General features: G+C 55.5%; 1 protein-coding gene across 1 annotated transcript in view; it reads right to left on the minus strand.

Annotated features, from left to right (window-relative positions):
• Nucleotides 1-2,466: 2,466 nt before the first annotated feature.
• The window catches only part of MLXIP (MLX interacting protein), a gene marked incomplete at both ends in the record, with an annotated part of 44,622 nt that continues 25,055 nt past the window's right edge, over nucleotides 2,467-22,033 (minus strand). The window contains 17 exons of the mRNA XM_084253179.1: nucleotides 2,467-2,588; nucleotides 3,066-3,195; nucleotides 4,393-4,516; nucleotides 4,694-4,821; nucleotides 4,908-5,009; nucleotides 5,346-5,470; nucleotides 6,560-6,716; nucleotides 6,829-6,950; nucleotides 7,631-8,285; nucleotides 9,231-9,322; nucleotides 9,415-9,456; nucleotides 9,883-9,972; nucleotides 10,512-10,683; nucleotides 10,883-10,924; nucleotides 11,321-11,410; nucleotides 12,472-12,557; nucleotides 13,085-13,191. Of these exons, the coding sequence (XP_084109305.1) occupies nucleotides 2,467-2,588; nucleotides 3,066-3,195; nucleotides 4,393-4,516; nucleotides 4,694-4,821; nucleotides 4,908-5,009; nucleotides 5,346-5,470; nucleotides 6,560-6,716; nucleotides 6,829-6,950; nucleotides 7,631-8,285; nucleotides 9,231-9,322; nucleotides 9,415-9,456; nucleotides 9,883-9,972; nucleotides 10,512-10,683; nucleotides 10,883-10,924; nucleotides 11,321-11,410; nucleotides 12,472-12,557; nucleotides 13,085-13,191 (2,386 nt within the window). The remainder of the gene's footprint in view (nucleotides 2,589-3,065; nucleotides 3,196-4,392; nucleotides 4,517-4,693; nucleotides 4,822-4,907; nucleotides 5,010-5,345; nucleotides 5,471-6,559; nucleotides 6,717-6,828; nucleotides 6,951-7,630; nucleotides 8,286-9,230; nucleotides 9,323-9,414; nucleotides 9,457-9,882; nucleotides 9,973-10,511; nucleotides 10,684-10,882; nucleotides 10,925-11,320; nucleotides 11,411-12,471; nucleotides 12,558-13,084; nucleotides 13,192-22,033) is intronic.

Consider the following 22,033-nt stretch of genomic DNA (forward strand, 5'->3'; position numbering starts at 1 on the left):
ACGAGGGGCGATGGCACAGAGGATTTCACGGAAACGCTTTCAGAGACTCCCGTGCCAGACAGGTTTTTTTTTTTTTTTTCTTTTCAGATTAATTTCCTGATTCTCCAAAGTATCAGCACTTGTTTCTTTTAAGGGAGCAGGGATGAGAATGGGGGTGAAAATGAGTGTAAACAAACCACAGCCTTGCATCAGCATCCACAGGGCCACAGGCAGCGGCCTCTGTGTCCCCACACTCTGACCCAGGAGCCCAGGACAGAAGTGAACACCAGGCCAGGTTCCTCGGGCAAGATTCCAAACGGGAAAAGTGCTGGGACAAGAAACAGCCGTGTCTGCAGTAAGAGCTGCAGCTTCGTGGCCCAGAGCGGGTGACGGTGAGCACCAAGATAAATGGAGTTAAGTAAATATCTCAAACCAAAAACATGCACCCACTTAACAGTTTGCTGGGACACACGGATGGACAGACCAACAGACGGAAGGACAGACAGACACACACACACACACACCCTCTTCAAAGTCTCACACCACCTAACAGCCTTAAATATTTAACAAAACAGAATCATGAACATTAATTCAGCAAAAGGGAGAGGTAGGCCAAAGCAAGAGGCCAATTTTATGGAGTTTGTAAAAAAAGACTCCCCGGGAGGGTGGGGAGAAAGCTATTGATCTGGGAGCAGCCCTGGCTGGTCAAGCACTAGGCCATCTATGCATTTTACTTGAAGGCACAGGAAGTAGAGAGGGGCCGAGCTGACCCTCCTGGGCCCTCATAGCTGGGAACGTGCTTTTTCCTTCGACCTTGTGAAATTCTTACCACAGTGGTCGTCCCCTTTCCAAGGGGAACTCCATGTTTATCCTGGGGGTAAGGACTGGTTCTGTTACCACTCCCAGGGGAAATCTCAAGGACCAGTCGCACTCTGCCTGGGGCTCATTCCCCAGGAAGGCCTGTAAACATGTTTTCAGGGGAGGCTGGGGGCGCCAAGCTGCTCTTGTCAGGGCAAAGCACAGATCAGGGGTAGGGACCTGCAGGTGATGGTGCCCCGGCTAGAGGCAGGGAGAACCTCCTCCATTCTCGTCAGCCAAGGTTGAGGCAGGGTGCCTGCCCTCTGGGCACCTTGCTCAGGCCTCAGGAGCCCCTGGGAACACGGCATGCAAGTGGAACTGAACATTAGCCCCCTTTTCATGTATTCCCGGGCCCCTTCAGAGCCCCTCAAGACTGCCGGCCAAGCAAGCACTGCCAGGTCCCCGCTTCCGCCAGCCAGGACGCAGGTCCAATGCAGAGCCTGCTGGGCACCTTGACCTTCACCACCACCGCTGTCCAGAGCACATTCCTCTCCCCAGGAGGGCCCCCTGGGGGGGTTCCTGAGTGTTAAACCAGCACCACACACCTGCATCTACTCTGCCAGACACAGAACTCGGCCTGGAGTCCCTCCTGCTGTGCCTTCCTCCCAGCCTTCGTTCCAAAGCAGCCTGCTGCCCCAGACACTCCTTCACTGTGATCAGATCCGGGACAACGCTCCACTGTCTGACCTGGGATGCGTGCAGACAGCTCCAAGGCTGCCTGTTAACATTTCTTTCTCCCTCCAAACACAAGACAGGCTGGACTCTGGGTGGGCAACATCTTTGGTCCGAAAACTGTCACATTCGGGGCTCCTGGTTGAAGAGTCCAGATGAGAGGACCAAGCTGGGGGCAGCATTACGGAGTCTGGCCTTTCCAGCCTGTGCCCCGAGGCCTATGAGCTTCCACTGGACACCGGCTCCTGCCGGCTGCAGTGAGGAAGCAGGTGAACAGAGCAGAAGGGCCATGGTGGCCAAGGGGCCTGGGCTGGGACTGCGGGATCCTCCCTTGGGCGTGCCATGGACGCCACAGCCACATGGTACGACGTCACAGCAGACAGGAAGGCTGCAGAGCTCCCAGGCCAGCGCAGGGCTTTGCATTGTTTGTGCTTTCCTTCTCCATGTGCATCATGCCCACCGCTTCTGCACACGAGCGCTACATGTGCAAGTCTGAGCAGATGTCACTTCTATCTACACGGTCAGAGAGAAGGATGCCTGCCGCGTGCCCACGGGCAGGCCAGCATGGGTGCAGGGCGTCACTGAGCAGTGCAAGTGTCCAGGATGCAACAGGCACAGGCAGGGGACCCATGTGTCCCCTCTGCCCCAGGGTCTGGCAGGGCACTGATGGGACTGGAATGGGCGGTGCCCTGTCAGGGCTGCCCAGAGAGTGGAGGGTGGAGGGAGTCGGTGACTGAGGTCGCTGAGTGAGAGTTTACAGCAGGGATTCCCAAAACGGGGACTGTTGTCAGCAGGACCAACCTGCTTCAGACCTGAGCACAGCACTGGGCGCAGCCGGGGCCAGTGCAGCCTGGGGCCTGCAGCTCTGCATCCGGAGGGCTGGAGCTCGGCCTCCTCTCCACAGCCAGGGCAGGGTCCCCACGGCACCTTGCGCAGTCACGTGCCAGCTGAGCGTGGTTAAGACTCCCCCGACCTCTTGCCGATTCTGGTGACAGCCTTTGCCGCCTGCTCGGGCAGCTGGGCGGGGTCTGTCAGGATGGAGGTGGTGGTGCTCAGATGCCGGAGGGTGCTCAGCACCGCTGCAAGACAGGAGGGAAGCCTGGGATCACGTCGCAAGCGTGCTTTTCCACACCCCGCACCGTGATTCTCACATGCTGAGCCTGCCCACAGGAAACCGGTGCCCCCACCCCTGCCTCTAAAGTAACGCTCCAACTCCCAACGACACGTGCAGCCAAGGGAGTCCTAAGCTTTCCTGCTGGCCCACGAGCTTTAATCATCACTTCTGAACCTTAATATTTGGGCACAGCTCTGTGATGACAACTGAACACCACCATCAAGTGACAGCCCTCGATACAGGCCCAATAGTAGGTGCCAGACCTGGTCAAAGCAACACGCACACTGATGGTGGCAGCCCAGGAGGGGCCCTAGGAGGTGCACCCCACGTCAGGACGCCGCAGCACCATGCGCCTGGCTGGGCTTTCTGCAGCACTGCCGCAGCCGAGCGCCCCCTCTTCCAGGAACAGCGTGATGGGGCGGCAGCCCCGAGCCCCACTCACTTGGCCTGAGGACAGGCAGGGCGCAGTGCTGCTCTAGCCAAGACAGCACGGTCCGGTGAAGCTCTTCCAGGCTGCTGGTGGACACCATGCCCTTGAAGGACTCAAACAGAGGCTTGATGATGATGCTGAACTGCATGGCACGTGGGTTAAAGAAAAGGAGCCAGGAGGACGGGCAGCCAAATCCAGGGCCAGGCCAGGCTTGCCAGGGACTAACTGCTCTCGGACGGGCAAGCAACTGTCCATAGTGAGTTGAGAACAGAGAGTTCTAGACGAGGAAAGTGTGTCCTTCCACTCGCCTAAAATATCTCCATCCAACCAGCCTGAGTACAGGTTAGGCCGTGTGCAGGCCGGAAGCAGGGACAGAAACATCTCTCTGGTCTGGATGGGTCCCGGCACAGTGGCAAGAATAAGAACACCAGCGGTGCCAGGCGGATGGAGGGGCAGAAGCCACCTGTCTAGAGACGAGGTTTTGTTTTGTGTTCTGCACAAACGTGTCAGTTTTTTCTCATATTCTGTGGTCTCCCAAGCCACCTGTACTCAGTGGAGGCACGAGGGCCATTTTCTCTCTGACCTGAGCCGGCAGGGCACACACAGCTCCCACACTTCAGCCTGAGGAGGAGGGCCGGGCCTCCTCTGTATCCCCGTGCTGCTCCCAGCCCCACCAGTGACTGGGGACAGGGAGCAGAGCCTGGTACAAGACAGCAGGGCAGGGAGTTAGAGCTGCCCTCTGGTACCATCTTCTCCTGAGGCTGAGCTACCCCAGGCCGACTGGCAGCTGTTGGGCAGGGACAGGCCAGAAAGGGGCTGTGCCAGAGGAGCCCCACCACCTCTGGAAGGCCTGGTAGGGAAGCTTCAGCTCCAGAGAGACCCTGGCACACAAGCGTACGTGCCTCATCACAGGCTCAGGGCCACGTGGCCCAGTTGCGGAAGGCAAACTGGCAGGACCTGACTTCAAATCCGGGTTCTGCCACACAATCACCTGGTGAGCCCAGTTCCTGTCTCAGCGGGACAATGCCCTCGTCAGTGCAGTGAGGACTGAGCTGGCCGCCAGGACCTGACCTAGTTCCACCTCCTCGCTCGTTACTGAGTCTGCAAGAGGCTCCAGCCCTGCTCCTTCTCCAGGCGCCAGGGAACCAAGCTCTGCCTCCCAGGAAGCCTGGATGGTGCCCACCACAGGCCTGGCCAGGGCCCTCTCCGAGCAGAAACTAGCCTTGCCTGTCTGGATGAAGAAAGCAACACCAGTGAAGCATGACCTGCAGAGTCAGGGGGCATGCCCGCTGTTCCCAGCCCTGGTGGGGGGGAGAGGAGCCAAGAAACCCAAAGATACGATCCAGAACTTCCAGTTCTGCAGGGTCCGGCTCTTCACATACTCGTCGAACATGTCTCGCATGTGATCGAACTGGCGCCGGGCAACAGGAACTCCTGTGGCTGGGAGCAGTTGCTGGCAGGAGCTGGAACAAAAGGAAGGGTCAGAAGCGGCTCGGAGTGGCTGGGGCACGCGAGGACCCAGGCTCAGGACAGCAGGCGGGGGCTGCTGATGGGCAGAAAGACAAAAGCCAGCGTACAGCTCTCGGCCAGGTCACAGAGGACCAGTTGTCCCCCCACCCTGCTGCCACCCCCAGCCTCACATAATGGTGGCGTTGAGCGCCTCGATCTCCTCCCGCAGCCGCCGGCCCTCCTCCTGCATCTGGCCGCGCTCCTGCTGCAGCTTGGTGATGTGCTCCACGGCCTTCTGCAGCGTGACGGCGTGGCTGGTCTGCAGGGCATGGCCGTTACCGCTGCCGCTCCACACCGCGCGAGCCCAGGCGACTCCCCACCTGCCCCCGCCCCCAGCCCACCTACCAGCTTGGAATTATTAGAGATCAAGCTGTTGAGGGTGTCGAAGCCCATCTTGATGTTGAAGCGCCTCTTCTGCTCAGCTGAGATGTGCTTCAGCTGCCGGTTCTGGGGGGAATCACCCGTCACTGTGACCCCACCCGCCGCCCCTCCCTCCTGCTGCTAAGTGGTGGGCAGACAGGGGCCCTGCACCAGGCTAGGGCGGCGTGGGGAGGGGGGCGGGCTATAGAGAGCTAGGAGGTGCCTACAAGAGTGGGGTGGGGGGCGCTGCGGGGTAGAGCCTGGCTGGGTCGGAGGGGACGGCCATAGACAACACCTCAGAGGGCGAGTCCCCTCCCCAGCATGGCCCAATGAGGGGTGCAGCTGCCCCAGAGGAACCTCAGTGTCTTCTCCCTGCCTCCTCCTCCTCCCCGCAAAAGTCAAGACCCCAGAAAGACATGATACCTTCAGAGCGGCCACGTTCTTGGGGTCTGCAGATTTCCCTGAGCAGTTGTTCTGAGGAGACTGAGGACTAGGGCTCTGTTCTGACGTGCACGGAGAGGCCTGCCCTGAGCTTGGCCCGTCTCGGCCTGGAAAGGACAGACTCCCTCAGGCAGCAAGCCAGGGACAGGCAGGGCAAGGCGGTGCTGGCTTCTACCTCTTACCCTTGCGCTGCGCGCGCAGGTACCTGTTTTACTTTTGTTCTTAAAACTTTATTATGCTTTTTTTTCCCAATCTTATTCATCCCTGAAACTTTTTAACTAAAATAACAAAAAAAACTTCTTTTCCCACAAAGAACAGGATGGAGGAACCCTGAGAGCAGCCTCCAGGCACTGGGCCTGCGCAGGAGACCCTCGCAGTGACCCCCACCCTCTACTCCTCTACGTGGGGCCAGAAGACCTGGTGCGCTCAGGCTTCCCAGCTCGGCTCTAAGTCCTGGCCTCTGAGATGCGGCAGGCCCGCCACCCACCTTCTCGGAGGACTTCAGGACCTGCCAGTTACCGTGGCTCCTCACTCTCAAGTCTGCCCTTGCGGTCCATCCCTGCTGGCTGCCCCCTGAGCTAGTCACCTTCCCTCCCGGGTCTCCTCTGGCAGGAGGAGCTGCCGCTGCCGCTTTACTTAAGACAGGAAGACACTGGGCTTTACCTCCCTGGCGGCCTCCGGGGGGAGCACAGTTCTGAGAGGAGGGCTCCAGCCCACCTGGAGGTTGGCAAGTCATCTCCCCTGGCCCCTTGGCACTTACGATGTCCACCAGGCCATGGGCCCCACCCAGCAGTCTTGCCGTGGAGAGACAAGACAAGGAGACAGGAGCAGGGACGTGGTGCTGGGATGTAAGAGGCATGCCCCGAGGAGGCTGGGCAGCTTCTGTGCCCATAGCAACCCAGGCTGATGTTTTCTGTAAACTGCTGACAAGGGCTGCTTAGCCCCTGTCCTGGGGCAGAACCTTCCTGAAGCAGGCTCAGGGGGTTTTCCTGAGGATACCAGCCGCCTCCCTGCCACAGACCTGCTACTTTTCTGCTCGGTTTGTTCTGGCCTGGGCACTGGTGGGCTTAGAGACATGCAGGTGCTGGGAGCCCAGGTTCAACCCTGGGGGCCCCATATGGACTTCCCTACCCAGGGGTGGGCCCGCTCACTTCCCTCACAAGGTCCCAACTGTCCCAAACCAAGTGACCACGCACTGGGAGCCGCAGCGGGGACCTGCTCGCCCTTCACCAGGCCATCCTGCACTGTCCCCGAGGAGAAGAGCCGGGGGCCGGGGGCTGGCTGGCTGCTGCTGCTGCTGTGGCCAAGGTCTGTCACCAGAATGCCGCTGTGGAACTCCGTGACTCCGGGAGCCTGCGATGACACAGGAGAGAGGGTCACCCCCGACCAGTCATGTTGGCTGAGGGCCCCAACAAGCACGGCCAGGCAGGGTTGTAGGGACACCAGGGTCCATGTGGCCCCTCACCCTGGCAATGGCAGCTGGCGCGATGACCACGTTGGACTGGGAACCCGGAGAAGCCAACATCCCCTCTCTCTTCAGAGGCCCCGGTGCCATGATCACTGTTGGCGACTGTCCTGAAAAGGCAGCTGCCGGAACAGGGAGGAGGCGGGGCCCAGCAGTCAGCTCCCAGGGCACGGCACACCACCCTGCCACGCAGGACACCACCTCTCTCACCCAGGGGATGGGAGGACAGACACACCAGGGGGTCAAGTGGTGAGGAGCAACTTCTCCAAGGAAACTTATTACAGACCCAGGGAAGAGAAGACCAGGCCTGTGTTTTTTTCAAACTATGGGCTAACAACTAAGTTTTTAAAATGACACAGATGGGCCTCCCCGGTGGCGCAGCGGTTGAGCGCTGGGTTGCGAAGCTGCCCGCAGTCTCTGCAGCGCCGGTTCGATCCCTGGCTGCTCCCCGGCCACTGGAGGAGGGTCCCACATGGCGCGCAGACCTCTCCTGCCGTCCGCTGCTCCCCTCAGCAGTGTGTTTCATCAGTCAGCCTGTTCTGTTCCCCGCTCTGGCTCTGGTGAATTCTCTCACCCTCCCTCGCTTCTGACTGTACCCAGTGTTTGTATAAATCAATCAATCTTGTATAAAATAAATAAATATTTAAAAAAAAAAAAAAGAAAAAAAAATAAAATGACACAGATGACACATATAGTATTCCCTGACATTGTGGTTTCATCTGAATCTGCATGTCAGAAAGGTGCAAGTGTGGGTACAGGGAATTACCCTGGGGGTCACTCTGGTTGCCCATCCTGGACTAACCTGGGCTGATGCAGGCATTCTTCAGTACCAAGGACACAGGCTCTGGTTTGGGAGCAGGCACTATTTTGGGGGGCTGCTTGGGCCTCCCCCCACTCAAGGATACAGGTTTGGGTTGCACAAAAGTTAAACGGGGCTGGGGAGGCCCAACTGTCGGTGGCTGGGTGACAGGAGCCAGGGCCAGGCCACAGGGGCCCCCCGTGGGGGTGGGATGACGGGTGGTGATGACCAGACCCTGGCTCTGGCTGAAGGTGGTGGCAGAGGCATCATGGGTGAGGGTAGCGGAGGCTGTGTGGGTGATGACAGAGGGTGACTTGCTGACTGCAGCAAACTTCTGGGGCTGTAGGAAGGCAGGTGGGGTCGGGGGGTTCAGGGCAGTGGCTGGAGGAGTGACTAATGGCAAGGCCGGGGAAGTGGGTGCCGGGGCAGGACTGGGGCAGAGCAGGGGCATGGTGAAGATGGGGAGGAAAGGCTGGGTGGCACCCAGTGGTGGCGCAGGGGGACCAAAGTCTGTAGGCTGGATAAAGGGGTCCCCAGGCCTGGAGGTACGTTCACAGCCCTGCCTATTACTGGGATCCAGGGTGGTGTCTGCAGGGGGCACGATGAGGCTGTCTGGGAGGCTCACAGCGGGGAGAGTCGGGGTCGTCAGGATGCTCTCCTGAGGAAGGAAAAGGGGGCACTGGTGAGGAGCAGATGTTGGCATCACACACTTACCGTCACTTCCCAGCGTGGTACCCACAGGTCCAGCAACACATGCTGGGTACCTGAGATGAACCCCTGGGCAGAGGAACAAGGACAGCGTGTGTCCTGTTACTGCTAGGCAGGGGATGTGGAACCGTGTCCCCAGACATCTGCAGGGGTCGCCCACCCTCTCAAGCACGCTAAGTGATTTCACTGTCTGCACACTGCTGGCTCTCAGCCCGGGAATATCTTGTTGCTGGAGTCCAGCGGGTCCCCCCAAAGTCCCTGCCATCTTCTGTTACAGAGCAGAGGCAGCCTGGATCACAGCTGCGGCGGGGGCTCCCCCAGGACAGTTTCATATGTCAGTTGCTAGAGAGGCCACCACTTCCTAAAAGGGAAACGCTAGAAGGAATCAACTGCTCTCGGTCTCCAGAGAAGAGTCTTCCCAGAGCTAAAGGAAGAAACGGGGCCAGGTTACAGGTGTCTAACTGGACAGTCACCAGCCCCACAGCCCTATGGGGAAAGAGCCACACCTTGCTCAGATCAGAGGCCCCACACCTGGCGGCCAACCATGTTGATACTGAGTAGAAAATGAAAGATGTTCCCAAACTCTATTGGAGGCCCTCGCATCTCCTCGCTGGTGCGCTCACCCTGTGCTAGCTGGTGGGAGTGGCTCTCTGCGCACAGGCGAGCTCAGAGCAGGGAGCTCTGGGGCAGGGATGCATCTACCGCATGGTCTCTGGCGTACGGAGCCTAGGGATGCTTCCAAAGGGGCCTGGAGTGCTCGCCTACACGTCATAAACATGTTCAGCGCTAGCGCCAGCCGCCTCCACCCTCCGCTGAGGAATGACACTATGTCATTGGCTAGCCTCAGCTGCAAAGGTTCACTGTCCAGTATGAGCCCCTCCCCCCGCTCCTCTACCTGAGCAGGTGGGCTGCTAGGATCTGGTGCAGGTGCTGAGGCAGGTGCAGGCAGCATGGAGCCAAAAATGGAGCGGCTGGAAGAGAAGAGGTCTGAAAGACAGCATCGGGGCTTTTGAGCTCCATGTGCCCATCGCTTCCTTGAATTAAGATGCAAGCAAATCGGGCACTGGACCCCACCATACCCAGAGGAAGGCCATGGCCAGAGGGCATTCCCCCAGAGGTAACTGCAGAAAGAGGCCCTCTGATGGGACCCGCACATGCTGGCACCTAGTCTGGGCTCTGAAATCTTCCAGGCCTGGCGCTTCGCTGGCTCTTACCAAGGGAGCCCAAGGACCAGTTCTAGAGGCAGGAAAAAGCTGGGTGGCGGCTGTGTCATCAGCGCCCTCTGCTGCCTGGAGGGAGAATTGCTTACAGTCCTGAGCAAACCTGAGGTTCTACCTCCAAACAAGGTCACCTTTCTTGAGCAAGAACAAAGTCTCAGAAAAACTTCCACACCTTCCAGCTATCATCAAACAAAAAAATAAGTTGTGGAAAAACCCTCAGTCCTCCCTTTGCCCCTTCTAACAGCTCCCTTTATGAAAGGGAAGCACCAGCCGGCTTTGTCCTGGGCCAAGGGAGACACAGGGGGTCCCAGCCCGCCCCTTCCTCACCCTGGAAAGGCTCAAAGGTGTCCATGAAGTCCAGGTTGGGCTGCAAAGGCATCAGCCCCGGTTGGATCATGTCTGCGTTCCCCAGGTGTGCTATGAGAGTCAGAAAGAAGGGGGTCACTTTGCCTACTCAGACAATGGGGCCTGGCCCTATTCACATTCTAGATTCTTCCAAGGAAAACTGTCAGCAGCTGGCTGGGATTTCTATCTTCTTGTGAGTGCATGGCCATTCTCCTCCCTCAGGCAGGAAGGAGAGTGTTTGTGAAGGAGAGGCAGAAGAGGTGCTGGGGGACAGAAGGAAGCACTAAGCAGCCTGGCAGAGATCCCACTGGCTTTGATGTACAATCAGGGGGCTTGTTGGGCTGACCGGAAACCCAGGAAGATCTCTGATTTTCCAGAGTGAGTCCTGTGGCCTGACACTAGGTCTAGGCACAGCCACTGCCCAGCTGCCAGCTGCCCAGCAATGTGGCTCCCGCCCCCATGCTCGGGACCTCTGGATGTCAGTTGCCCATCCCAGCCCAGAGGTGTTGTGCAGCTGCTCCCAGGTGGCCCGAAGTCAGACCAGGCTCAGAGGGAGAGGAGAACACCAGCAGGTGTGTGTGTGTGTGTACACGTGCGCACGTGGGGGTTACCTATTTCCCGTGGGTTGGGCCAGGCCACTGGCTGGTGTGAAGACAGTGTGGAGAAGAGGGTGTCACTGAATTCCGACATGAGCATGTCTGTGTCCAGCAGGGGGTCCTCCTCCATGGGGACTGGGGTCTTCCAGCCATCCCCATGTTTGTGCCAATAGAGCAAGTCGTCATCCTACCACCAGCACAGGGGGAAGACAAACAGGGTGACAGTGAACTCAGGGTTCCCAGTCTCATCATGGCGGAGAACCCACTGTGCAGAGTGGCAAGGGCATTCCGCAGTCAAGGTGTGAGTGTGGCGAGAGCAGAAGGCCCCTCACAGGCAGAGAGGTCTGGCCTCTCCTCCTAGGGGTTGGGGGTCCCCACTCACTTACCTGGGCCAGGCTGGACAGGTCCTCATCCTTGTGCTGCTGCAGCTGTGGAGGAAAGGCCCAAGGTGGTCACCTGGTGCCCTGGGAGGGATGAGGACCCTGGCCTCTCCTCCCTGAACGTGAGTGAATTCTGGAAGCATCTGGGCTTTGTCGCTGTCAGAGGCAGGCAGGGGGAGGGGGTCCTGCTCCTTGCCAACCCCAGGCCAATGCCAGGCACACAGGAGATTCCCAACCCTGGTGTTTATGGAATACAGTCCCCCCGGCTCACAGCTGGGGAAACTGAGGGCAAAGAGAACATGGCCAAGCAGGCTGCTCCTTTGGGCTGGATTAGAACACTGTCCCCAAGTCCCACAAGGCAGCTAGGGAGCCCCACTCAGGGGCCACTGTCCTTCCCCTCCCAGGGGGCCCCTGAACAGGGTCTCTGGAGCCCAGCCCTGATACCCTTTTCTTGAAGTAAGTTCTCCACTTGTGATATTCCCTGATGACAATCTCAATGCGGCTCTTCCAGTACTTCCCTTCTGTGGTGATGGCCTGGGAGAGAGAATGACAAGTCAGCGTCTTGGCGATGAGCAAAGGGCACCTGTGAACGAAGACCTGGACCCTGGAAGTCAGCCCAGGCCCTGGGCTCGGAGCACCTACCAAGGACCCACAATTCCACTCGCCCGCCATCCATGCACTACGACCACCTCCATCTCAGACCCAGAGCAGCCCGAGGCTTGGCTAGCACAGGCCCTGAAGATCCCACTGTAGTCCAGGACAGACGGACGGACATTTCAATGATCTCTGCCACATGCCAAGTCACAGCTGACTGCTCAAAACTACCTTTCCCAGGGGGCCTCCCTGGTGGCGCAGGGGTTAAAGACAGTGCTATGAAGCTATCAGCAGCCACTGCAGCATGAGTTCGATCCTAGGCCAGGAAGGTGACCCACATGGCGCAGCAGACCTCTCCTGCCTCACCCACTGCTCCCCTCAGCAGTGTATTTCAGTAGATCTGCTTTTTCTGCTCTCCACTCTGGTGAATCCTCTCACTCACCCCCACCTCTGGCTTACACCCCAGTTCTTATATGCATAAATAAATAAATCTAAAAAAAATAAAGAGACAGAGATCCTCCCAGCTGAGAGTGCCTGAATCTTCAAAAAGAAAAAAAAGAAAAAACTGCTTTTCCCTGGGTGGCTTTCTACCTCCCCGCTTTCGTCATACTAGGAAGACCTGCCTGGACAAAGGTGAAACACCACCACTTTGGAGTACAAAGTGAAGGCCCCAGTCCTCAGTCTATCCCAACCCTCAGAGGGCCCACCAGTGAAAGGTGTCTGTACATCCTTTCTTCTAGACATTTCCTGTACATGTACAATCACAGACACACTTAGAAGCTAACATTAAGGCCCCAAGAGCACGGTGCACTTGCCCTTTCTCATTTCCCATTGCTTCCACGTTGCCCCACTCAGTAGGTAAAGACCAAAGTGGCTCCTGAGTTGTCCTGCCTGTGGGAGCCAGCCCCTCCTCTGTTATTTCCAGAATATTGATCTTAAAAGAAAGTGAGTCAAACCCCTGGCCCACTGCAGAGTCCAGCCACGAGTGACCCCACGGGTACCTCTGGGCGGCGATGCTCATCTACGTCCACAGAGCCGTCCAGCGGGGTGACAAAGTGGCACACGGGGTTCTTGCGCTTTTCCAAATCTGGGCGGAGAGAGGGGACATCATGACTCCCCAGGCCACCGGAGGAACCCGGCCCCTCTGGCCATCACCTCCCCTCAGAGTGGACCCTCCCAACTGGTCTTTCCTGCTCCTTAGAAACCTGGAGATTCTGGAGAAATAAGAGGTCCGGGTGGGAGAATCCACCAGTAACACATGAGCAAGAGAGGAAGCTTGGCTTATCAAGAAAAGCAGAGGGGAGCCCCAGCATGCCCCAAACGTGCTGGCCTCCCGCCCACCAGCTCCGTGCGGGGCAGAACAAGGCCCAGCACACGTCTGCCTAGACACACCTCTGTTCTGCCCTCCCACGCCCCTCCTCTGCCTCTACCACACCGGAGCAACCGCCGCTCTGTCCCCTGCACGACAGGGACCCTGGACTGGCCCCTCTGGGCCTGGCAGCTAGTCTGCTAGGTAGGGCGTGCTCTTCCCCTCTCTGCTGACTGCGCTCTGTTTGAAACCCAAAGTCTGAAACGAAGTGGTGGCGGAGGAGGCCCGCAGGCCAGGGCACTCACACTGCATGTACCACGCCCGCCAGATGGCGTTGTTGAGCCGGATCTTGTCTCTCCACTGCAGCTTCAGGCCCTTGAAATTCTTCCACTTTGGAGACACCAGTTTCCCACTGAAAGAGGCAAGACCAAGAGGGGAAACTTAGTGATTCCTCTAAAATGAAATCGGAAAGTGCCAGCAATCACTCCAGACCTCAAAATTTTTGATTAATCCATCACACACCACAGGTGAGGCTTGAAGAATATAAAAGACTGGGGTGTCTTCAGTGATATGGTGAGGGGGGGGGGGTGTCAGTTAGGGACTGGAGGAAACAGGGCGGGCCACGGCCAGTAACTGAGAGCAGGTGATGAAACATGGGGTTCACTACCCTGTCTGCTCCTGCATAATTACATTTGTTGATTTTTCTGTGTGTGTGTGAAATCATGAGTTTTGTACACCTTAATTTTACATATTAGATGTCAATTGTATCTTCATAAAACTGAGAAAGGTGAAGAAATAAATTTGCTGACCACTGAACAGAAGCCAAGTCCTGGAGCCTGGCCCCAGCTGGGTGCAGTGCCGTCTTCCCTGGGGACCGTGGGTCTCCCTGGCCACTGCACCTGCAGCCTCCCCTCTCCACGGTGCGCCCTGCCCAGACACTGCTCAGCCTCCACCTCTGGGGCTGGGGCTCCCAGATGCACACGACTGGAAGCTGGGGCTGCACTCTCCCTCACCCCACCAGCATCTGTACCCCGCCTCCCCACCGGCAGCTGCAACCTCTAGAGGGGACAGCTCTGCAGCCAGGGCCCACCCTGAGCACCTGGCACACAGCCTGGCACGGCGGGGCTCCAGTAGCAGCTCCGCATCTGTGAGCACCTAGCTCAGCAGGCACGGCCTTTTCGGGCAGCTGAGTTTGCCGAGTGCTGTCCAGGAACCCCTGGGCAGCCAGCCTGAGACAGGTAAGGCACTATCTTTGGTCCATACCACAGGGGGGCTCTGGGGGTTCTGCTTGACTGCAGGCCGCAGACTCCCCTTCTCCAAACCCACTCTGAAAACCCAGGTGACCAGCAAAGATGCAGCCGTGGTCACCCAGCTGACAGGGCCAAGCAATGAACACGACTGCGGCGCAAAGCTGGTTTATGTAACGACAGCCCTACTGTGCATCCGATGAAGCCTTTCACCTCCCGCCCACCCCAGCCCAAGCCAGGCTCTGGTACAGTGGTCAGAGGCTGCGACCCCACTCCCGGCAACGTCAGCACCCCTTAGAATCTGGGGGACAGTGTAGGCTAAGTAAAGTACCAGGCTTTCTGCCCTCCTGCCATCAGGATAGATGACGGAACCCTGTGGTCCTGAATGCACGCCTGATGGCGGGCACCGGGAGTGGGGTGTGGGCATACGTAAGTGGGTACACCTGGGCTGAGAGACTGGGCTTATAAGGGCGGCATCATGGGGACGCCAGCAGTGCAGAACAGAACTACCAGAAGAAGCAAAACCAGCAGAGAAGCAGAGGCCACGAGAGAACCCTGGAGAGCCCAGAAAGAGTGAAGATATGCCTGCCAGCCTCCCGGCCCCCCAGCACCCCTGCCTGCTGTGTACCTGGTAAATCCCAATAAAAGCCCAAAAAAGCTACCAAGGGCTCCAGGACTCTCCTCCACCCGTCTGCTAGAGTCAGAGAGATCCTGCGCTGGCCCATCTTGCCTCTACAGGCAGGCAGCAGCAGCTTCAGTTCAAAGGGTGAGGGGCTTCAAGCCAGTCACGCCCCTTCTTGCTTCCTGTCTTTCCTTACCCAAGTTCAACAGCCAGCGGCCTGGCGCTGTAGCCTCTGCCGCTACAGCACATCACATCCCAGACGAGCAACTTCTGCACAGCAGCTTCCTGGGGGAGTCAGGATAATTCCATCACCTCAGCACTTTCTAAGCAGGATTAACTATGGCGAGTGTGTACATGTGTGTGTTGGGAAGCCCTGATGTAAGGTGTAAAGGTAAGACATTAACAATCACCGCAATTATCCAGATTAAGTTATTACTGAAGGGCCTGATTTTCACCACTTCCTGACTTATTAGAAAGTCCTTTGTTTTGTGTCTGCCACCAAGATCTTCTGGCTCCTCCCCCATGGGAGGAAAAGGTGACACCCACTGTTCAACCTCAATGCCAGCTCTGCCTGCACTTCCTAAGTGCCCCGAAGCCAGAGACAGAGTCTCTGTTCACTGCCCGGACAAGCCTGAGTCTACTCTGTCATGCAAGTATCTCAAAAGGGACAGATGAGGCAGGTGAGGTTGCTGCCTTGGGGGCATACAAGTTGCTGAGGTGTTAGCCCCACCCAGGTGCTGAGCATTGGGAAGATAAGCAGAAGCAGTGGGAATAGCTGGTCAGCATAACTACTCGCATCTGAGCAGTCAGGAGAGGCTTCCTGGATGAGGTGATGGCTCAGCTGAGGCCTAGAAGACAAGGAAACCTAAACGAGGCTGTGGAGAGGAAGACATACGTGCTATTTCTTCTGCCTAGTTTGTGATGGCCCTGGTCATGGCTGATCAGGCCGTGAAAACCCCCATATAGTGCACCTGGGGGGAGGCCGGGGTGCTTCTAGACCAGCTGGGGAGCAGTGACCAGAACACATCACGCCTCATCTTTGGCAAAGTCAGCCCACGCGTCCCTCCTCTGTAAGCTCTTCCAGGAACCTGTTCAGCTAGGCAGGGGGTTCCAGGAAAAACAAAAGAACAGAAAACTATCCTGATCTTTTTATTTCCTTAAAGGTGAAAATAGCTTCCTCCTACCGAAGCGAGTCCAAAAGCCACTTTGAATGAGAGCAGGGCCAGACTCTCCAGGGGCACCTGCCTCCTGCTCAAGGATGCAGGTTGGGAGCAGGAGGGTGTCTAAGCACGTGACCTCAAAGCCTCTTCTCAAGAAAAGCTCTATGCCAAAAGCTATGGAGAGGGCAAGAGAGGGCAACTCTGCAGGCTAGAAACCCAACTGGCAGAATGTGGTTTGGGTTTTTTTTTTTTTTTAATTTTTATATAAGAACCGGGGTTGCGTGGGAGGGTGAGAGGATTCACCAGAGACAGAGCGGGGAACAGAACAGGCAGACTGACGAAATACACTGCTGAGGGGAGCAGCGGGTGTGACAGGGGAGGTCTGCCGCGCCATGTGGGACCCTCGCCGGCTGGCCGGGATGGAACCCGCGCTGCAGAGGCTGCGGACAGCTTCACAGTACGGTGCTCAACTGTCTGCAACACCAGGGAGGCCATGGGGTTCTCGTCTTTTTCCTCTCCCTCGATTGCTGCAATGTCTCACTCTCCCTTGAAGTCAACATCAAATGATGTCTAGGTAGGAGTCCCAGCATCCAACCAGTATTACGTCTCCCCAAGTTCTGTAATATCTCCACGGGCAGCAGGGGGCGCTCCACCGACAGAGTAGTGAAACCAGACCTAAACCTCAACCCCAACAGCAGCAGAAGGGGTGAAGAGTTCAAGACAAGGTGTGGTGCAGGGAGACCCCCACCAGCAAAATGCTTTGACCCTGTCTCCTCCTACGTCCCCAGCCCAGCGGGGCGGCCATGTGACCCGTGTTGATGGAGACACGGAGGTGGGTGGCCCAGGCCACCTCTCCTCTCAGCACACAGAGCCTTCTGGGGACCCCTCTCCCTGCTCCAAAGGCTGGGGATGAGGCCTGTCCCAGGCCCGGGCTGCTGGGGCATGGGCAGAGGCAGTCTGGGGTCCACTGTGAGCCACGTCCTCAGCCTGACAACACAGGTGCTGTTTGGCCGCTGCCGGCTGACTCTTTCATAACATAAAATGGATGTTTCCATCATTTCGAGCATACGACTCAGGTAGCTGCTATCCTGCTCCAGACATTTTCTTTTTTTTTTTTTATAGAGGCATGTTTTATTTATTTATTTGTTTGTTTTTGTTTATACATGCACTGGGTACAGTCAGAAGCACGGGAGGGTGAGAGAATTCACCAGAGCCAGAGCGGGGAGCAGAAGAGGCAGACTGACGAAGTACACTGCTGAGGGGAGCAGCGGGCGGCAGGAGAGGTCTGCGCGCCATGCGGGACCCTCCTCCGGTGGCCGGGGAGCAGCCGGGGATCGAACCGGCGCGGCAGAGGCCGCGGGCAGCTTCGCAACCCAGCGCTCAACCGCTGCGCCACCGGGGAGGCCCGCTCCAGACATTTTCATCAGCCGGAAAGGAAAAGCTCGCACCCAGGGCAGGCACGCCCCCACACCTGGCAGCCACGGGTCTACTTTCCGCCGAGGGTTTGTTTCTTTAGGCCACTTCCTCTGCGTGGCCTTTCATTCAGCGCCAAGGTCTCGAGGTTGAGCCCCCACCTGTGTCCTTTTCCCACGAAGGGCTGTGGGCTGTCAGTGAGCAGCGCGGCTGGTTCCCGGCCCGGCAGAGCGCAGGGGGCAGGCGTGGCCGTCGGGCCGAAGCAGCGCTGGCCCAGGCTCTGGGCCGCACATCTCTCGACTCCCGCGTCCACCGCCAGATCGACGCTGCGGACCCGGGACCACGGCACTGAGCGCCGGGCGGGGAGGACAGGGGTGCGGGGCTGTATGCGGCAGCACAGGGCGGGAACCCGGTGTTCACCAAAGAAAACTGGTTCTAAAATGTGTGTCCATGCCCCGTGCAACAGAAAACACACCTCTCTGTGCGGACAGGCAGGTAGCAGCTGCCCCACGCCTGGTGGGGGGCAGCAGGGGCGCCATTTGTGTTTTTCACCAAATACGGGAAGGCAGGAAAAGACGGAGGGGGAGGGAAGCCGTCAGCCAGTCTCAAGAGAGACATGTGAGAATGGAGGCCACTGCCCCTTGGGGAGCTGAACTGGGGATCAGGGCACAGGGAGAAGATCAGTTCTCACTGTGCCACTTCCAACTGCGTAAATCTAAGGAAGGGAGGGAGTATTTTTTCAAATAAACAAGAAAAAAAGACCAGACACTAGCAGACCTTGTGGGCTTGGGGCTCATGGAGGAAGGCAGCAAGCGCACGCGTCAGCTCCGGGCACTGGGCCCAAACATGAGCTCGATGGTCGGCGTGCGGCTCCTTTAACGGGGAGCCGATGAATGGAGCTCAGCCTGCGCTCTTCCAGGACTCCGATTCTCTTTCTTCAAAAGAGCGGTCTCCACTGGCTTCTCCTGGGATCTGGGCCGGGTTCCACAGACTGCTAGGAGCCAAAACCAACAGGCTCCAGACGGACAAAAGCTCATTGAGGAGCCAAAATGTGAGGCGCAGCCGCAGTGACAGGCCCGGCAGGAGCAGGGCGCCATGGTTAAGGGATCGCCCCACAGCTTGGGCCTTTGCTGGGGGGGGGGGGGCTGCTGCCCAGCCTCCCCAATAGGGAGCCTGCGGGGTCCACAGGGTCTGCTCCCATACCCAGGTGTGGGTCCTCTCCCCTGCACCTGAAATTTGTCCTCCTCACAGGCCTTCATTTTTTCACACACAGGGAAGCAGGCTCTGAGGGTGAGAGCAGTGCGGCAGGAATGTGGGCTCCCAGATTGCTGATCCGGCCTGTCCCACTGAGGTGAGTGTGTGGCAGGACAGGGAACAAGCACCTTTGCACGTGGGTGTGCTAGTGGCCAGGTGTGCATCTGCCCAGGTGTGCGTGCATATGCTGTGTGAGCTGTGTGGCTTTGTGTAAAAAGCAAGGAGCCGTCATGTCCAGACTGCCAAAAAACAGGGCAACTTGAGGGGCTGACACCAGGCAAGATTTGATGGGCCGCAGGGCGATCCTCCCTGGCCCTCACTGGCCATTGGTGCCCGTGTCCCGGGGGGCAGCCCTCTACCTGGGGAGACAAAGAGTGCTCACACTGTTCCCCGCAAATCAGGAAACCAGGCTGAGGCTGAGGCCAGCAGCCCAGGTGGCCCACCTGGCAGGAGAGCTGGAAGTTTCCAAGGAGGCACTCTCCAGAGCACGGGCCTGGCAGAGAAGCACCGGGCAACCCAGGGCGTGTTGCTGAATATGAGTTGGTTCTTGGGCACGTTCCTGAGTGGTAAAGCCTGGCATTTCCTGTCAGATTCCAGCCAAAACTGGACGTTCAGGCAGAAGCAGGGACACAGGCAGGCACCACTTAACACCATGGTCCTCTGCTGATTTACCAAGAGCGAAACTCACTCCTGGGGACCATGGGGGTGGGGGTGGGGGTGGGGGGCCAGACCCACAACAGGGAAGTGATGCCGTGCACCTCAGTTGGTGGTGCTGGTTAATATCTGTGTATCGGTTCTGTTTCCTTATGAGCTGTCTGTCCATGCCCTTTGTCTTTTTAAAAAGCTTTTTATTTTGAAATAATTATCGACTCACAGGAAGTTGCAAAAATAAAATAACAGGGCCTCCCTGGTGGTGCAAGGGGTTAAGCACCGCACTATGAAGCAATCCGCAGCCTCTGCAGCATGAGTTCGATCCCTGGCCAGGGAGCAACCCACATGGTGCATCAGACCTCTGCTGTCTTGCCCGCTGCTCCCCTTAGCAATGTATTTCAGTCAGTCTGCCTGTTCTATTCCCCACTGTCTCTGGTCAATCCTCTCACCCACCCCCCCACCCCCGCATCTCTGGCCTGTACTCTAGCTCATGTATGTATTAATAAATACATCTTTTTTTTTAAAAAAAGACCCTTTTAAAAAAAAAATAAAATAACAGTGCAAAGAGGCATGTGCCCTTCACCCAGCCTCCATGAGGGTAGCATCTTGCAGGCAAAATCACAAAACCAGGAAACTGCCTGGAGCACGTCGCTGTTACAGGTACAGGCCATGCTCAGCTTTCGCTGGAGAGATGTGAGCCATCTTTTCCTTGCTTTTATATTGTTAATGATGTGGTGTTCATGATGATAACCTTTGTGATTTTCTGCAACTGTTCCCCCATGCTTTTTATTTTTCTTTCCATGGCATTTGAATGAGAGGTTACATATTTATATAGTCATATCTACTGGTTTTTCTTTATAATTTTTTTAGGGACACTTTCTTTACAATTTCTTTTACTGCCTCCACCCTGCCCACCCATACCATCAAGAAATTTAGTTTTCAATTTAATCTTTTCTTAGCCTTATTGATTTAAAAATAAATTATATACCCATATTAAAAGAAAATCAAACAATACAGAAGTACAAAGAACAAAAGCAAAGTCACCTGCAATTTTATCACCCAGAAATAACAACTATTGTTTAAAAGTTGGTGATAACATTGTGTGGTAAAGAAATAACCTTACCAAAAGAGAGATCTGGTCTTTGCCCTCGGCCCCTGGGAGGTGACCTGTAGGCTCCTGGAATGTCCAGCCTGGCAGAAGTATGTTTGCCTGGAGGCGTTAGTTGTCCCAGGACAGCCTAACAATGTGATTTAGGATGTAGGGATCTCCAGAGGAGCTACTGCCTAACGGTCAGCAGCAGCATGTGCCTGGACCCCATAAAAGCTCTGAACAACAAAGATTTGGGAGATTGGAGGGTTCTGCCGGACAAGGAGCCAGAAGCACCACCCCAGGGACCCCTCCTGGACTCTGTCCTATGCCTCCCTTCCCTCAGCCCATTTAACTGGAATCTTTTCCTGGTAATAAACCATAACTGTGAATATACAGCTTTCAGGGAGTTATTTGAGTCCTTCTGGCAAATTACTGAACCAAGGATGGTTCTGGGAACTCCCCCAACTTTGAATCAGAGTAGAAGTGAGGGCATCCTTGTGGACTATTCAGCTTTGTCATTGGCCCCTAAGTTCTTATAATATATATTTATCTAATTATGTATGTACAGTAAGATATGTATACAAATAAACACGTGGGATCATAATCTTGTTTCATAGCCTCTTCCCTTATATGCCTCAGGCATCTTATTATGCCAAAATATTTTATATTGTTTTTCTTTGCTACAGAATATTGTACTGTATATATTTATTATAGTCTACTAAACCATGTATCCATAAACACATGTTTATATTAATAGGCTCATACTTCTACTTCTATTATTATAGATGATGTAATGAACATTCTGGTGAGTATCAGGAAGTATTTTTTGTACAACTCCATGACTGTTTTTGTGAGATACATTTCTAGAAATTAAAAAGCTGAATCAGAGAATATGTGTACATTTATAATTTTGTTTATAGTCAAAGAATCTTTCAAAGTTTACACTAATTTATATTCCCAACATCAGTGAACGATGCCTATTTCCCCAAATCATTACTCAAATTAGTTATTATTGCTCATCAAACACGAGAAGCAAAATTTTAGTTCACTGCTTTTTCGGTTTTCACTTATTTCTCTTTTTATGTTCATTAGCAATTGGACTCTTTAAAGTTAATTGTCTGCCTGACCCCTGCTCTTTTCCTTCAGTTTGAGAGCTCTTAAATTGGCAGGAAAGCGTGCAGCACACAAGTCTGAGCCACTAAGCCCATCTCAACTATTTATGGTGAGCTTTATTTGTTTTCTTTGCACTGCCAAGCTTTTTAATGTGTGGTGGGTTTTGTTGTTACTTTCAGTAGAAATTTCTCCTTAATGTAGTCAAAATCTGTAAGTTCCTTCTCTGATGTTGCTATTATTTGTGTCTTACTTAAAAAGGCTTTTTAAGGTAGAAATGCTGCTTCTTTGCTTTTCTGTAGTACTTTCACACATTCTCTTTACATTCAACTCCACTCCATCTGGAATTTACTATGGTGTAATGAATGATATTGGGATCCCACTTTATAAAGTCAGTGGTTCCCACCTACATCCTAAACCACTCATCTTTCCTTGTTCAGCTAAAACACCATATGCATCATAAACTACATTCTATACAGATACTTGGAACCATTGCTACATCTTTTGGTGTTTTGTGCCTATGTTTTTAATGATTTCACTTTCTATATTTAAATCTAATTCATCTGGGGTTGGGGGGGAGTCAATTTAGTTCTATATGTGACTCAAAATAAATACCAACTGGTTTTCTGGTTGTCTTATCTCCACCCATAAATTTACAGCACTTCCATTAACATATCATTAAATGTGTGCTATTATAAACTAGTGTC

Source organism: Talpa europaea (assembly GCF_964194135.1).
Source record: "Talpa europaea genome assembly, chromosome: 14".
Lineage (NCBI taxonomy): Eukaryota > Metazoa > Chordata > Mammalia > Eulipotyphla > Talpidae > Talpa > Talpa europaea.